Genomic DNA, 15000 nt, shown 5'->3' with positions numbered 1-15000 from the left:
GAGAGGTGCAGCAGGGATCGGACCAAGACACAGCGTGGTTATCATTCATGGTTCTTTTAATAACGAAACTATACATGAAATAGACTACAAAACAAGAAACATGCAAACCCCAAAACAGTCCCGTGTGGCACAAACACTGACTGAAAATAACCACCCACAAAACCCAACACAAAACAGGCTACCTAAATATGGTTCCCAATCAGAGACAATGACTAACACCTGCCTCTGATTGAGAACCATATCAGGCCAGACATAGAAATAGACAAACCAGACACACAACATAGAATGCCCACCCAGCTCACGTCCTGACCAACACTAAAACAAGGAAAACACACAAGAACGATGGTCAGAACGTGTGTTTACAATTTCCATTTTCTATAGGTTATATTTATAGAGTGGTGTGCAGCTGTTCCACCATGTTAGGGGTCCTGGGAATGTTTCTGTTGCCCCCCCCCCCCCCCCCTCTTCTCCCCCCGCCCATTCTCTATCTGAAGGGGTGGGGAGGAGAGGAGAGGAGAGGGGACATTAGAGAGAGAGAGACGGGAAAGTTAGGAGGAGAGATGGTGTGCGGCTGTTCCACCATGTTAGGGGTCTTGGGAATGTTTCTGTTGCCCGTCCCCGTCCCCACCGCCGCCCCCCATTCTCTATCTGAAGGATCAACTTCCCCTTTCTGAATGTTCTTTATTCCAAAAGTATTTTCCTGTTTTACTGGATGGAGACATTAGAGAGAGAGAGAGGCGGGAAAGTTAGGAGGAGAGATGGTGTGCGGCGTGGGTTGGATTCTAACCCAATCCAACATCAGCATGTAGGCAGCTACTTTAACCCACTAGACCACCTCGTCTCAGCCCGCGCTGAATGTTCTCTCTCTAATATCAGAGACACGCTGTTAGCAGTTCACCACAGTGACAAGAAACACAAGAGTTCATCATCGGAGAGGCTCGTCAAAGCACAGCTTGGTGTGTATATTTTAACAGAAGACCTTGGCCTTGGTCAGGGAGCTCTATTACAGATGATTAATGCCAAAACACAGTGTGAAGATAGGCTGTGATAAGAAGTGTAGGTCGTAGAAAGATCACACTAAGTTGGAAACGCGACGTACTAGATCCATACTACAGGTTGAATTTGGGTTCAATGCCAAATTGCTGCATAATCAGTTTAGCTTATCGGGTTTTTGTTTTTTTCTTCAGTTTACACTTAGTCTACACAGTTTACACTTAGTCTACACAGTTTACACTTAGCCTACACAGTTTACACTTAGTCTACACAGTTTACACTTAGTCTACACAGTTTACACTTAGTCTCTACACAGTTTACACTTAGTCTACACAGTTTACACTTAGTCTACACAGTTTACACTTAGTCTACACAGTTTACACTTACTACACAGTTTACACTTAGTCTACACAGTTTACACTTAGTCTACAAAGTTTACACTTAGTCGCTACACAGTTTACACTTAGTCTACACAGTTTACACTTAGTCTACACAGTTTACACTTAGTCTACACAGTTTACACTTAGTCTACACAGTTTACACTTAGCCTAAACAACATCTTAGTGAGGTTAACACGTGATATATTATATCCACCTTACAGGTTGAATTTTAGTTCGATGTCAAGTCGGTGTGTTTAATTTGAAGCTTTCGTTTTGTTTCTCTGTATACAGACTAAATACATTGACATGTTTATGCAGCTAACCCTGCTATGCTGAAAAACTCCCCCTGAGGGTGTGAACTGCTGTCTTAAAGGGCACTAGAACTCACTGAAACCTGCTTGTTTCCACAGAAACGTCTATTTAAAGAGACGGTTTAGAACCATAGCGAATAGGGCGCCGTTTGGGACGAAGCTCTGAACTGTCTCTTTAAATGGACGTTTCCGTGGAAACCACCAGAGGAACTTTTTCTCAAGTTCCAATGGAAGGAGACTTGCATGGAAACGTGCCACGGTACAAGACAGACCAGGACACATGCTGACTACATAAACCACTAGAGATTCCACACAGATGAGTGTGCATCTGCTTCTGAAGCTCTGCAACACAGATGTGCACTCTGAGAATAGTTAACTAATCTAAAGGCTTTGAAAACGTTCCTCCTTTTTAGAATTTAACGAGCTGTGAAAGGAAGTCTGCGTCCTTGCAAGTTTCAGTGTTTTGTTTGCTACGTTTTCTGTCACCAACAACCTTTGTCAAACCTTTGTGATCTCTGTCGGTCCACTGCAGCTCTTACTTCACATGCTTTGAGGCCTACAGTACAGTTCACAAGTGTTCAGAACAAGTGTTCAGAACAAGTGTTCAGAACAAGTGTTCAGAACAAGTGTTCAGAACAAGTGTTCAGAACAAGTGTTCAGAACAAGTGTTTCAGAACAAGTGTTCCTCTCTCGCCGCCATTGGTCTGTGTTTTGTGGTGAGAGGCTGCTGTCGGCTGATGCCTAGCGCTGTAGGACACGTGTAGGTAGCTTCCATCTATGTTCTCTGTGTGACATTTCTTTCACACAAACCCTGTAGCTAGCCTTTCTGTATCTAGCCTTTCTGTAACTAGCCTTTCTGTATCTAGCCTTTCTGTAGCTAGCCTTTCTGTAACTAGCCTTTCTGTAGCTAGCCTTTCTGTTGCTAGCCTTTCTGTAGCTAGCCTTTCTGTAGCTAGCCTTTCTGTAGCTAGCCTTTCTGTAACTAGCCTTTCTGTAGCTAGCCTTTCTGTAGCTAGCCTTTCTGTAACTAGCCTTTCTGTAGCTAGTCTTTCTGTAGCTAGCCTTTCTGTTGCTAGCCTTTCTGTTGCTAGCCTTTCTGTAGTTAGCCTTTCTGTAGCTAGCCTTTCTATAACTAGCCTTTCTGTAGCTAGCCTTTCTGTTGCTAGCCTTTCTGTAACTAGCCTTTCTGTAACTAGCCTTTCTGTAACTAGCCTTTCTGTAGCTAGCCTTTCTGTTGCTAGCCTTTCTGTAACTAGCCTTTCTGTTGCTAGCCTTTCTGTTGCTAGCCTTTCTGTAGCTAGCCTTTCTGTAACTAGCCTTCCTGTAGCTAGCCTTTCTGTAACTAGCCTTTCTGTAACTAGCCTTTCTGTAGCTAGCCTTTCTGTAGCTAGCCTTTCTGTAGCTAGCCTTTCTGTAGCTAGCCTTTCTGTAACTAGCCTTTCTGTAGCTAGCCTTTCTGTAGCTAGCCTTTCTGTTGCTAGCCTTTCTGTAACTAGCCTTTCTGTAGCTAGCCTTTCTGTAGCTAGCCTTTCTGTAGCTAGCCTTTCTATAACTAGCCTTTCTATAACTAGCCCTTCATGTAGAGGTTCGACTGATTATGATTTGTCAACGCCGATACCGATTAATCTGACGATTTTTATGCATATATTTGTAATAATGACAATTACAACAATACTAAATGAACACTTTTATTTTAACTTAATATACATTAAATACAATCAATTTAGTCTCAAATAAGTAATGAAACATGTTCAATTTGGTTTAGATAATGCAAAAACAAAGTGTTGGAGAAGAAAGTAAAAGTGCAATATGTTCCATGTAAAAAAGCTAAGGTTTCAGTTCATCAGAACATGAGAACATATGAAAGCTGGTGGTTCCTTTTAACATGAGTCTTCGATATTCCCATGTAAGAAGTTTTAGGTTGTAGTTATTACAGGACTATTTCTCTCTCTACCATTTGTATTTCATATACCTTTGACTATTGGATGTTCTTATAGGCACTTTAGTATTGCCAGCCTAATCTCGGGAGTTGATAGGCTTGAAGTCAATGCTTGAAGCACAGCAAAGAGCTGCTGGCAAACGCAGGAAAGTGCTGTTTGAATGAATGCTTACGAGCCTGCTGCTGCAGGATATCAGCTGATATCTCAAAGTGCTGTACAGAAACCCAGCCTAAAACCCCAAACAGCAAGCAATGCAGGTGTAGAAGCACGGTGGCTAGGAAAAAACTCCCTAGAAAGGCCAAAACCTAGGAAGAAACCTAGAGAGGAACCAGGCTCTGAGGGGTGGTTAATACATGATTCCATATGTGTTATTTCATAGTTGTGATGTCTTCAGTATTATTCTACAATGTAGAAAATAGTTTTAAAAAACAACAACAGCAAAACCTCTAATGAGTAGGTGTGTCCTACTCTTTTGACAGGTACAGTACATACTCTCACATTAGTCTGGTTTTATTACATTGTATGGTTTCACTGCGATTGTTCAGCGTCCCTTAATGTAATCTATACGAGCCTGGTTTATGAGATGGCAAGAATATTGTAGTTGAATGTCTTTAGGTTGATCGTTATGCACTGTGAACCAATGCTTTGAAGTGGTTACGTTTTATCTGTGGGGCAATGTGTCTGGCTGTGTTTTGTCTGTGGGGCAATGTGTCTGGCGGTGTTTTATCTGTGGGGCAATGTGTCTGGCTGTGTTTTGTCTGTGGGGCAATGTGTCTGGCTGATTTGACACCATTAGGATTCTTTATTATAAGTATTATTCATGAGTCAGGGTTAGGTAAGGTAAGGGCTATTATATTATAGCTGGCCTCTCTGGTTCTGCTGACCTCAGACCCCGAGTGAGTTGGAGCCGTGTCCCAGCCTGTGCCAGGCTTCAATCCAGACAGAGACTGCACATCTCTGGTTCTCCTGACCTCAGACCCCGAGTGAGTTGGAGCCGTGTCCCAGCCCCAGAGCTCTGTGCCAGGCTTCATTCCAGACAGAGAAACGGCACATCTCTGGTTCTCCTGACCTCAGACCCCGAGTGAGTTGGAGCCGTGTCCCAGCCCCAGAGCTCTGTGCCAGGCTTCATTCCAGACAGAGAAACGGCACATCTCTGGAGCTTACCCTCAGCCAAGGGAATCTATCCATCTTACCCCCCCCCCCCCCATCTCCTCTCCATTCCTCTGCTCCAGCCTTGCTCTCTCTGATGGGCTGTTATAACTCTGGTAGAGAACATTGCTTTTTTTTGGGGGGGGGGGGGGGGGTCGGCTTGCTCCATGGTGGATCTCATTGCTTGACTTGACATGTTACTACTACTACATTGACAGATTACATGGTACCTGACCTGCCACGTGTATATTTCACTGCATAGGGTTGACCAGGTCATTAAATGGGCTAGAATGAGTCACTCGTAAGATATCGGGAAACCATTCTGTATAGTTTAGGATGATGTTGTAGCCTGGTGTCAGTGAGTGACGTTGTAGCCTGTAGCCTGGTGTCAATGAGTGACGTTGTAGCCTGTAGCCTGGTTTCAGTGAGTGATGTTGTAGCCTGGTTTCAGTGAGTGATGTTGTAGCCTGTAGCCTGGTGTCAGTGAGTGACGTTGTAGCCTGTAACCTGGTGTCAGTGAGTGATGTTGTAGCCTGGTTTCAGTGAGTGATGTTGTAGCCTGGTTTCAGTGAGTGATGTTGTAGCCTGGTGTCAGTGAGTGACGTTGTAGCCTGGTTTCAGTGAGTGATGTTGTAGCCTGGTTTCAGTGAGTGATGTTGTAGCCTGGTTTCAGTGAGTGATGTTGTAGCCTGGTTTCAGTGAGTGGTGTTGTAGCCTGGTTTCAGTGAGTGATGTTGTAGCCTGGTTTCAGTGAATGATGTTGTAGCCTGGTTTCAGTGAGTGATGTTGTAACCTGGTTTCAGTGAGTGGTGTTGTAGGGTGAATGTAGCCTGTAGCCTGGTTTCAGTCAGTAGTGTTGTAGGGTGAATGTAGCCTGTAGCCTGGTTTCAGTCAGTGGTGATGTAGCCTGGTTTCAGTCAGTGGTGATGTAGCCTGGTTTCAGTGAGTGGTGATGTAGGGTGAATGTTAACCTGTTTATGTACATCTTCTCTACAGAGGAGTCCTCCACCACTCTGAAAGTGGCGTCCTATATTCTGATCACTGTGGGTTCTCTCTCCATGGTTATGGGCTTCCTGGGCTGTATAGGAGCCATCTACGAGATACGCTGCCTGCTGGGCCTGGTGAGTAAACACACATCCACACTGCTAAAACACTCAAACTAAAGCTCCCTCCCCCCACCTACCCCCTCCCCACAACCCCCTGCTGTCAAAGAGGCTTGTTCCTGCACCACAACGCTGTGAAGGTTGAGCAGGATGTAGAGTCTGTTTTGATGTTATGTCACGAGCCTCTAAGCTGCTGCAGTATTCTCTCTGATTTGTAGCTGAGATATTCAACTGCTGTTTAAAAAGGACCCGGCTAGGTTCTTCCTCAGTGTTAGAACTAGACTACAGGCTCATGCTGCTGTTTGGTCCAATGAGGTTGGATTCTTAGTATAACACCATCTTCCTGTTTGACTATGTATGTCGTCAACAGCAGCCGTGTGGATTATTAATGTGAGGGGGTTAAAATAGAGAGGGGTGAGGGGGTTAAAATAGAGAGGGGTGAGGGGGTTAAAATAGAGAGGGGTGAGGAGGTTAAAATAGAGAGGGGTGAGGAGGTTAAAATAGAGAGGGGTGAGGAGGTTAAAATAGAGAGGGGTGAGGAGGTTAAAATAGAGAGGGGTGAGGAGGTTAAAATAGAGAGAGAGGTGAGGGGGTTATAGAGAGAGAGGTGAGGGGGTTATAGAGGGAGAGGTGAGGGGGTTAAAATAGAGAGGGGTGAGGAGGTTAAAATAGAGAGGGGTGAGGAGGTTAAAATAGAGAGGGGTGAGGAGGTTACATAGAGAGGGGTGAGGAGGTTACATAGAGAGGGGTGAGGAGGTTACATAGAGAGGGGTGAGGAGGTTACATAGAGAGGGGTGAGGAGGTTACATAGAGAGGGGTGAGGAGGTTACATAGAGAGGGATGAGGGGGTTACATAGAGGGGTGAGGGGGTTACATAGAGAGGGGTGAGGAGGTTTAAATAGAGAGGGGTGAGGAGGTTTAAATAGAGAGAGGTGAGGAGGTTACATAGAGAGGGGTGGGGAGGTTACATAGAGAGGGGTGGGGAGGTTACATAGAGAGGGGTGAGGAGGTTACATAGAGAGGGGTGAGGAGGTTACATAGAGAGGGGTGAGGGGTTACATAGAGAGGGGTGAGGAGATTACATAGAGAGGGGTGAGGAGGTTACATAGAGAGGGGTGAGGAGGTTACATAGAGAGTGGTGAGGAGGTTACATAGAGAGGGGTGAGGAGGTTACATAGAGAGGGGTGAGGAGGTTACATAGAGAGGGGTGAGGAGGTTACATAGAGAGGGGTGAGGAGGTTTAAATAGAGAGTGGTGAGGAGGTTACATAGAGAGGGGTGAGGAGGTTACATAGAGAGGGGTGAGGAGGTTACATAGAGAGTGGTGAGGAGGTTACATAGAGAGGGGTGAGGAGGTTACATAGAGAGGGGTGAGGAGGTTACATAGAGAGGGGTGAGGAGGTTACATAGAGAGGGGTGAGGAGGTTACATAGAGAGGGGTGAGGAGGTTACATAGAGAGGGGTGAGGAGGTTACATAGAGAGGGGTGAGGAGGTTACATAGAGAGGGGTGAGGAGGTTACATAGAGAGTGGTGAGGAGGTTACATAGAGAGGGGTGAGGAGAATACTCTAAAACCTGAACACAGAATACTCTACTAAAACCTAAACACAGAATACTCTACCAATACCTAAACACAGAATACTCTACCAAAACCTAAACACAGAATACTCTACTAAAACCTAAACACAGAATACTCTACTAAAACCTAAACACAGAATACTCTACCAAAACCTAAACACAGAATACTCTACCAAAACCTGAACGCAGAATACTCTACCAAAACCTAAACACAGAATACTCTACCAAAACCTGAACGCAGAATTAGTTGAATCAGAGAAGTTCAATGTTCTTTAGTCTGATATCATCTGTAGAACATGACGTTGGCTGTGTTCACGCTAACTAAACAACCTTGTTGATTGAAACTGTTATGATGAACCTCTAAAATACACTTTCCCATTGTGCTGTCTGTCCCCAGTACTTCACCTGCCTCCTGCTCATCCTCATCGCCCAGGTTACGGCTGGCGTGCTCATCTACTTCCAGAGAGACAGAGTGAGTTCTACCTCCTTCTCTCCTCTCCCCCCTCTCTACTTCATCTACATTCCTTCCAGAGAGACAGAGTGAGTTCTACCCCCCCCCCTCTACTTCATCTACATTCCTTCCAGAGAGACAGAGTGAGTTCTACCTCCCCCCCCTCTACTTCATCTACATTCCTTCCAGAGAGACAGAGTGAGTTCTACCTCCTCTCACCCTCTACTTCATCTACATTCCTTTCAGAGAGACAGAGTGAGTTCTACCTCCTTCTCTCCTCCCCCCCTCTACTTCATCTACATTCCTTCCAGAGAGACAGAGTGAGTTCTACCTCCTCCCCCCCTCTACTTCATCTACATTCCTTCCAGAGAGACAGAGTGAGTTCTACCTCCTTCTCTCCTCTCCCCCCCTCTACTTCATCTACATTCCTTCCAGAGAGACAGTGAGTTCTACCTCCTTCTCTCCCCCCCTACTTCATCTACATTCCTTCCAGAGAGACAGTGAGTTCTACCTCCTTCTCTACTCTCCCCCCTCTCTACTTCATCTACATTCCTTCCAGAGAGACAGTGAGTTCTACCTCCTTCTCTCCCCCCCTACTTCATCTACATTCCTTCCAGAGAGACAGTGAGTTCTACCTCCTTCTCTCCTCTCCCCCCCTCTACTTCATCTACATTCCTTCCAGAGAGACAGTGAGTTCTACCTCCTTCTCTCCTCTCCCCCCTCTCTACTTCATCTACATTCCTTCCAGAGAGACGGGATGAGTGTCTTCTCTCCCCCCTCCTTCTCCTCCCTCCTCATTCTCCCATTTCCGTTCTTTCCTATCCACTCTCTCCCTTCTCTCCTTTTTGTCCCTCACTCTCCTCTGCCTGCCCCCACCCTCCCCACTCTCCCTCCCACTCCTCCCCCCCCTTTCTTGGCCTCTCACCACAGCTGGGACATACCCACCCTTCCCTTCCTAGACAGCTGTCTGACTGAGACCTGCTGGGAATCCCCATGCCCTGTGATGGAACCATGGAAAAGTAGCCAGCCACCCAGCCAGTAAGTCAGCAATCAGCCAGTCAGCCAGCCAGCCAGCCAGCCAGCCAGCCAGCCAGCCAGCCAGCCAGCCAACCAGTCAGCCAACCAGCCAGCCAGCCAGTCAGCCAGCCAGCCAGTCAGCCAGCCAGTCAGTCAGTCAGCCAGCCAGCCAGCCAGCCAGCCAGCCAGCCAGCCAGCCAGCCAGCCAACCAGTCAACCAACCAGTCAGCCAGCCAGTCAGTCAGCCAGCCAGCCAGCCAACCAGTCAGCCAACCAGTCAGCCAGCCAGTCAGCCAACCAGTCAGCCAACCAGTCAGCCAGCCAGTCAGCCAGCCAGTCAGCCAGCCAGTCAGCCAGCCAGTCAGCCAACCAGTCAGCCAGCCAGCCAGCCAGCCAGTCAGTCAGCCAGCCAGTCAGCCAGCGAGCCAGTCAGAAGTGTTTTCCAGTAGCGCTGGCTGTTCGGCTATACTGCCAATTTTAGACTTATTTTCAACCAGCTACTTTTTTCACAATAGGCAGAAATCGCTCTGCCCATTTCCTGATTCCTAAAATTCAAATCATTGGCCTAATTTCAGTTTATGTGACAAAATAATCAATGAATATAGTGTATAGGATCATTATACTATCTAAAACGCTGTGAAAATATATTTTCAACAAGTCTGGGAAAAAAAGTCAGCCTTTCCCACTAGAATGAACGATAAGCATCTTCTAGAGATCTATTGATAGGACAGGTCGCCTGTCAGTCACAAAGTGAACGATGACAGGGAAACACTGCTGGTTAACAGTCTGCTGTCTGTCCCGCCTCCCGGTACCTGGGGTGTTTTTTTGCGCTGTAGTTGAAGTCAAATGTCTTTACACGGAGGGAGAGAGTACGATGCTTCTTCATCTCTGTGTGTGAATTTGCACACAGATGGCATCATGGGAAAAGGGGCACATGCCCCGTCAAATGTCCCTTTGTGTTTGATCCTGGTCCAGACTTACTCTCTGTGTTTGGGGTTTACCAGCCTTTCCCCTACTCTCTTCTCCTCCTCTCCCTCTTCCCCTTTTCCCCTCCCCCCTTCCACTCCCCTCTTCTCCTCCTCCCCCCTCTTCCCCTTTCCCCTCTTCTCCTCTCCCCTCTTCTCCTCCTCTCCCCTCCCCTCTTCTCCTCTCCCCCCTCTCCTCCCTCTTCTTCTCCTCTCCCCCTCCCCCTCTTCTCCTCCTCTCCCCTCTTCTCCTCCTCTCCCCTCATACCCTCTTCTCCTCTTCTCTTCTCCTCCTCTCTCCTCCTCCCCTCTTGTCCTCCTCTCTCCTCCTCCTCTCTTCTTCTCCCCCTCTTCCCCACCTCTCCCTCTTCTCTTCTCCTCTCCCTCCTCTCCTCCCCTCTTCTCCTCCTCTCCTCTCCCCTCTTCTCCTCCTCTCCCCTCCCCTCTTCTCCTCTCCCCCCTCTCCTCCCCTCTTCTTCTCCTCTCCCCCCTCCCCCTCTTCTCCTCTCCTCCTCTCTTCTCCACCCTCCTCTCCTCCCCTCTTCTCCCCCTCTCCCCCCTCCTCTCCTCCTCCCCTCTCCCCCCTCCTCTCCTCCCCTCTTCTCCTCCCCTCTTCCCCTCCCCTCTTCTCCTCCCCTTTTTCCCCTCCCCCTCATCTCCTCCCCTCTCCCCTCTTCCCTCCCCTCTTCCCCTCCCCTCTTCTCCTCCCTCTCCCCTCTTCCCCTCCCCCTCTTCTCCTCCCCTCTTCCCTCCCCCTTTTCTCCTCCCCTCTCCCCTCCCCCTCTTCTCCTCCCCTCTCCCCTCTCCCTCTTCTCCTCCCCTCTCCCCTCTCCTCTTCTCCTCCCTTCTCCCCTCCCCTCTTCCCCTCCCCTCTTCTCCTCCCCTTTCCCTCTTCCCCTCCCCTTTTCTCCTCCCTTCTCCCCTCCCCCTCTTCTCCTCCCCTCTCCCCTCTCCCTCTTCCCCTCCCCTCTTCTCCTCCCTCTCCCTTCTCCCTCTTCTCCTCCCCTCTCTCCTCCCCCTCTTCTCCTCCCCTCTCCCCTTCCCCTCCCCTCTCCCTCTTCTCCTCCCCTCTCCCCTCTTCCCCTCCCCCTCTTCTCCTCCCCTCTCCCTCTTCCCCTCCCCTCTTCCCCACCCCTCTCCCCTCTTCCCTCCCCTATCCCCCTCCCCTCTTCCCCTCTCCCCTCCCCCTCTTCTCCTCCCCTCTCCCTCTTCCCCTCCCCCCTCCCCTTCCCCTCCCTCCCTCTCCTCCCTCCCCCTCTTCCCCTCCCCTCTTCTCCCCCTCTTCCCCTCCCCTCTTCCCCTCCCCCTCTTCTCCCCCTCTTCCTCTTCCCCTCCCCTCTCTCTCTTCCCCTCCCTTCCCCCCTCCCCTCCCCTCTTCTCCTCCCTCCCCTTCTTCCCCTCCCCTCTTCCCCTCCCCTCCCCCTCTTCCCCTCCCCCTCTTCCCCTCCCCTTTATTATTATTCATTATTATTAATTACACTTGTCTTTACCAACATATCTGATGTTATGAGTGTGTCAGACCCACCTGGGCCCATATTCACAAAGTGAAGGATGCAGCTCTAGGATTGATCAGCATTTAACTAATTCTTCCCTGTCTCTTCCCCAGCTGCAGCAGGAGATGTCCACCATCGTCAAGGGAATGCTGGTCAACTACACTGGTCAGAACAGGACCACAGAACATTCCTGGGACTATGTACAGAGGACGGTAAGTAGCTGGACCTGCCTTAGTTTCTGTTTGAACAAGGTTTATATTTTTAGTTAATATCACTGTGCTTTTAACTGTCTAAAAACACAATCTCATAGCGTTGTTTATTTTAAAAAATATATATATTTTAACCCCCTTTTCTCCCCAATTTCGTGGTATCCAATTGTTAGTAGTTACTATCTTGTCTCATCGCTACAACTCCCATACGGGCTCGGGAAAAACAAAGGTTGGGTGCTTTCTCTACCTCTCTCTCTTTCTCTCCCTCTTTCTCCCTTGTTTATTTGTTGTTCTTCTGGCTCCCCAGCCTCACCACATAGTGTTCCTGAGAGCATCAGCCTGTTTCTCATGCTGTTTCAACACAGTCTATTTCAGCAAACAATTAGTCTGTTTCATATTAATCATGCTTTCTCTCCCTCTTTCTCACTCTCTTTCTCTCTCTCCCTCTTTCTCTCCCTCTTTCTCTCCCTCTTTCTCTCTTCTCTTTCTCTCTCTCTCCTCGTTCTCTCCCTTTCTCTTTTCTCTCCCTCTTTCTCTCTCTTCTTCTCTTTCTCTCCTCTCTCTTTCTCTCCCTCTTTCTCTCTTTCTCTCCCTCTCCCTCCTCTTTCTCTCCCTCTTTCTCTTTCTCTCCCTCTTTCTCTCCCTCTCCCTCCTCTTTCTCTCCCTCTTTCTCTTTCTCTCCCTCTTTCTCTCCCTCTCCCTCCTCTTTCTCTCCCTCTTTCTCTCCCTCTCCCTCTTTTTCTCCCTCTTTCTCTCTCTCTCTCTCTCCCTATTTCTCTCCCTCTCTCTCTCTCTCCCTCTTTCTCTCCCTCTTTCTCTCTCTCTCTCCCTTTTTTCTCTTTCTCTTCCTCTCTTTCTCTCCCTCTTTCTCTTTCTCTTCCTCTCTCTCTTTCTCTCCCTCTCCCTCCTCTTTCTCTCCCTCTTTATCTCCCTCCTTCTTTCCCTCTTTCTCTCTCTCCCTCTTTCTCTCCCTCTTTCTCTCCCTCTTTCTCTGTCTCTCCCTCTTTCTCTCCCTCCTCTTTCTCTCCCTCTTTCTCTCCCTCTTTCTCTGTCTCTCCCTCTTTCTCTCCCTCTTTCTCTTTCTCTTCCTCTCTCTCTTTCTCTCCCTCTTTCTCTCCCTCTCCCTCCTCTTTCTCTCCCCTCTCTCTCTCTCTCTCCCTCTTTCTCTTTCTCTCCTTCTTTCTTTTGTTCTTTCTTTCTGCCAATTCCTCCAGATGAAGTGTTGTGGCTGGGTGTCTCCAGGTAACTGGTTGGAGAACGTGTGGATCAAGAACAGTTCTGTCTCGCTGTACCCCTGCTCCTGTCGGAATGAAACCCTGCCTGGGACAGACATGAATGAGACTGGGCTCTGTGAACACTTGTCTGCTGACCGGCCAGTATACCAAACGGTATGTGGGAGGGAGGGAGGGAGTCTGAGCTCTACTGATCTGCCTATCTATGAAACGGTACAAAGAGGGGAGAGAGGAGAGAAAGAGAGGGACAGACATTAAGGAGACTAGGCTATGTGTCTGCAGACCTGCCAGTCTATAAAATTGTATGAGGGAGGGAGGGAGGGAAATAGAGGGGGGAGAGAGAGAGAGGGAGAGAGAGAGAGAGAGATATGTTAAGGAGACTGGGCTGTGTGAACACCTCTCCACCGACATGCCTGTAAACTAAAACGGGGGCAGGAGACATAGTTCTTGTTCTAGCCGTAAGTGTCATTTGGGTTATAAACGGGCAGGGCGGTGGACAAATGTGTCACATGACATCTTAATGATGTCATTTTCTGCTTGTAATTTTTGTAAAGACTTGGTGCTGCCTATCTTGGCCAGGACGCTCTTGAAAAATAGATTTTAAATCTCAATGAGCCCTTCCTGGTTAAATAAAGGTTTAATAATAACAACAGCACCAGTTCAGGGTTACAACAGCACCAGTTCAGGGTTATACCAGTTCAGGGTTACAACAGCACCAGTTCAGGGTTACAACAGCACCAGTTCAGGGTTACAACAGCACCAGTTCAGGGTTACAACAGCACCAGTTCAGGGTTACAACAGTTCAGGGTTATAACAGCACCAGTTCAGGGTTACAACAGTTCAGGGTTACAACAGCACCAGTTCAGGGTTACAACAGCACCCGTTCAGGGTTACAACAGCACCAGTTCGGGGTTACAACAGCACCAGTTCAGGGTTACAACAGCACCAGTTCAGGGTTACAACAGCACCAGTTCATGGTTACAACAGCACCAGTTCAGGGTTATACCAGTTCAGGGTTACAACAGTTCAGGGTTACAACAGCACCAGTTCAGGGTTACAACAGCACCAGTTCAGGGTTATACCAGTTCAGGGTTATACCAGTTCAGGGTTACAACAGCACCAGTTCAGGGTTACAACAGCACCAGTTCAGGGTTATACCAGCACCAGTTCAGGGTTACAACAGCACCAGTTCAGGGTTACAACAGCACCAGTTCAGGGTTATACCAGTTCAGGGTTATAACAGCACCAGTTCAGGGTTATAACAGCACCAGTTCAGGGTTATACCAGCACCAGTTCAGGGTTACAACAGCACCAGTTCAGGGTTATAACAGCACCAGTTCAGGGTTACAACAGCACCAGTCCAGGGTTACAACAGCACCAGTCCAGGGTTATAACAGCACCAGTTCAGGGTTATACCAGCACCAGTTCAGGGTTATACCAGTTCAGGGTTACAACAGTTCAGGGTTATAACAGCACCAGTTCAGGGTTATACCAGTTCAGGGTTATACCAGTTCAGGGTTATAACAGCACCAGTTCAGGGTTACAACAGTTCAGGGTTATAACAGTTCAGGGTTACAACAGCACCAGTTCAGGGTTACAACAGCACTGAATCCCTCTGCAGTGCTATTGTATGTTGCCAGCTGCTCCCTGTCTCCCGACTGCAGACCCTGTGTTTGTATTGAGTAAAAAAAAATATTCACACAGCAGAGGGACGCTGGACTGTCTCTCATGTCTCCCTGTTGGGCAGTTGACTGTTTTAATAGAGGGATTTCTTTCTATGGATTCTGTCCTCTGTCTCTCTCTGTCTCTCTCTGTCTCTCTCTCTCTCTCTGTCTCTCTCTCTCTCTCTCTCTCTCTCTCTCTCTCTCTCTCTCTCTCTCTCTCTCTCTCTCTGTCTCTCTCTCTGTCTCTCTGTCTCTCTCTGTCTCTGTCTCTCTTTCTCTCTCTCTCTGTCTCCCTCTCTCTCTGTCTCTCTCTCTCTCTCTCTCTGTCTCTCTCTCTCCCTGTCTCTCTCTCCACCCCCCCTACCCCCCTCTCTCTCTCTATAGACAGCCACTGGTTGTTACTCTCCCTCTACAGGCCTGGCCAAAGACAACACACACACACACACACACGCAAATACTCATTTATCTCTCTCTCTTTCTGCACTCCTGTCCTCCCCTCTCTCCTCTAAAAGTCAA

The 15000-nt window shown here is 48.2% G+C and overlaps 1 protein-coding gene across 1 annotated transcript in view; it reads left to right on the top strand.

The window, feature by feature from the left end:
* The window catches only part of LOC118943872 (CD82 antigen), a 53949-nt gene that overhangs the window by 29738 nt on the left and 9211 nt on the right, over positions 1-15000 (top strand). The window contains exons 4-7 of the mRNA XM_036960349.2: positions 5770-5894; positions 7851-7925; positions 11493-11591; positions 12803-12976. Of these exons, the coding sequence (XP_036816244.1) occupies positions 5770-5894; positions 7851-7925; positions 11493-11591; positions 12803-12976 (473 nt within the window). The remainder of the gene's footprint in view (positions 1-5769; positions 5895-7850; positions 7926-11492; positions 11592-12802; positions 12977-15000) is intronic.

This window comes from Oncorhynchus mykiss, chromosome 2, assembly GCF_057628025.1.
Source record: "Oncorhynchus mykiss isolate SJ-2025 chromosome 2, ASM5762802v1, whole genome shotgun sequence".
Lineage (NCBI taxonomy): Eukaryota > Metazoa > Chordata > Actinopteri > Salmoniformes > Salmonidae > Oncorhynchus > Oncorhynchus mykiss.
The sequence above is the reverse complement of the archived record's forward strand: the minus strand, read 5'-3'. Positions and strand labels throughout refer to the sequence as shown.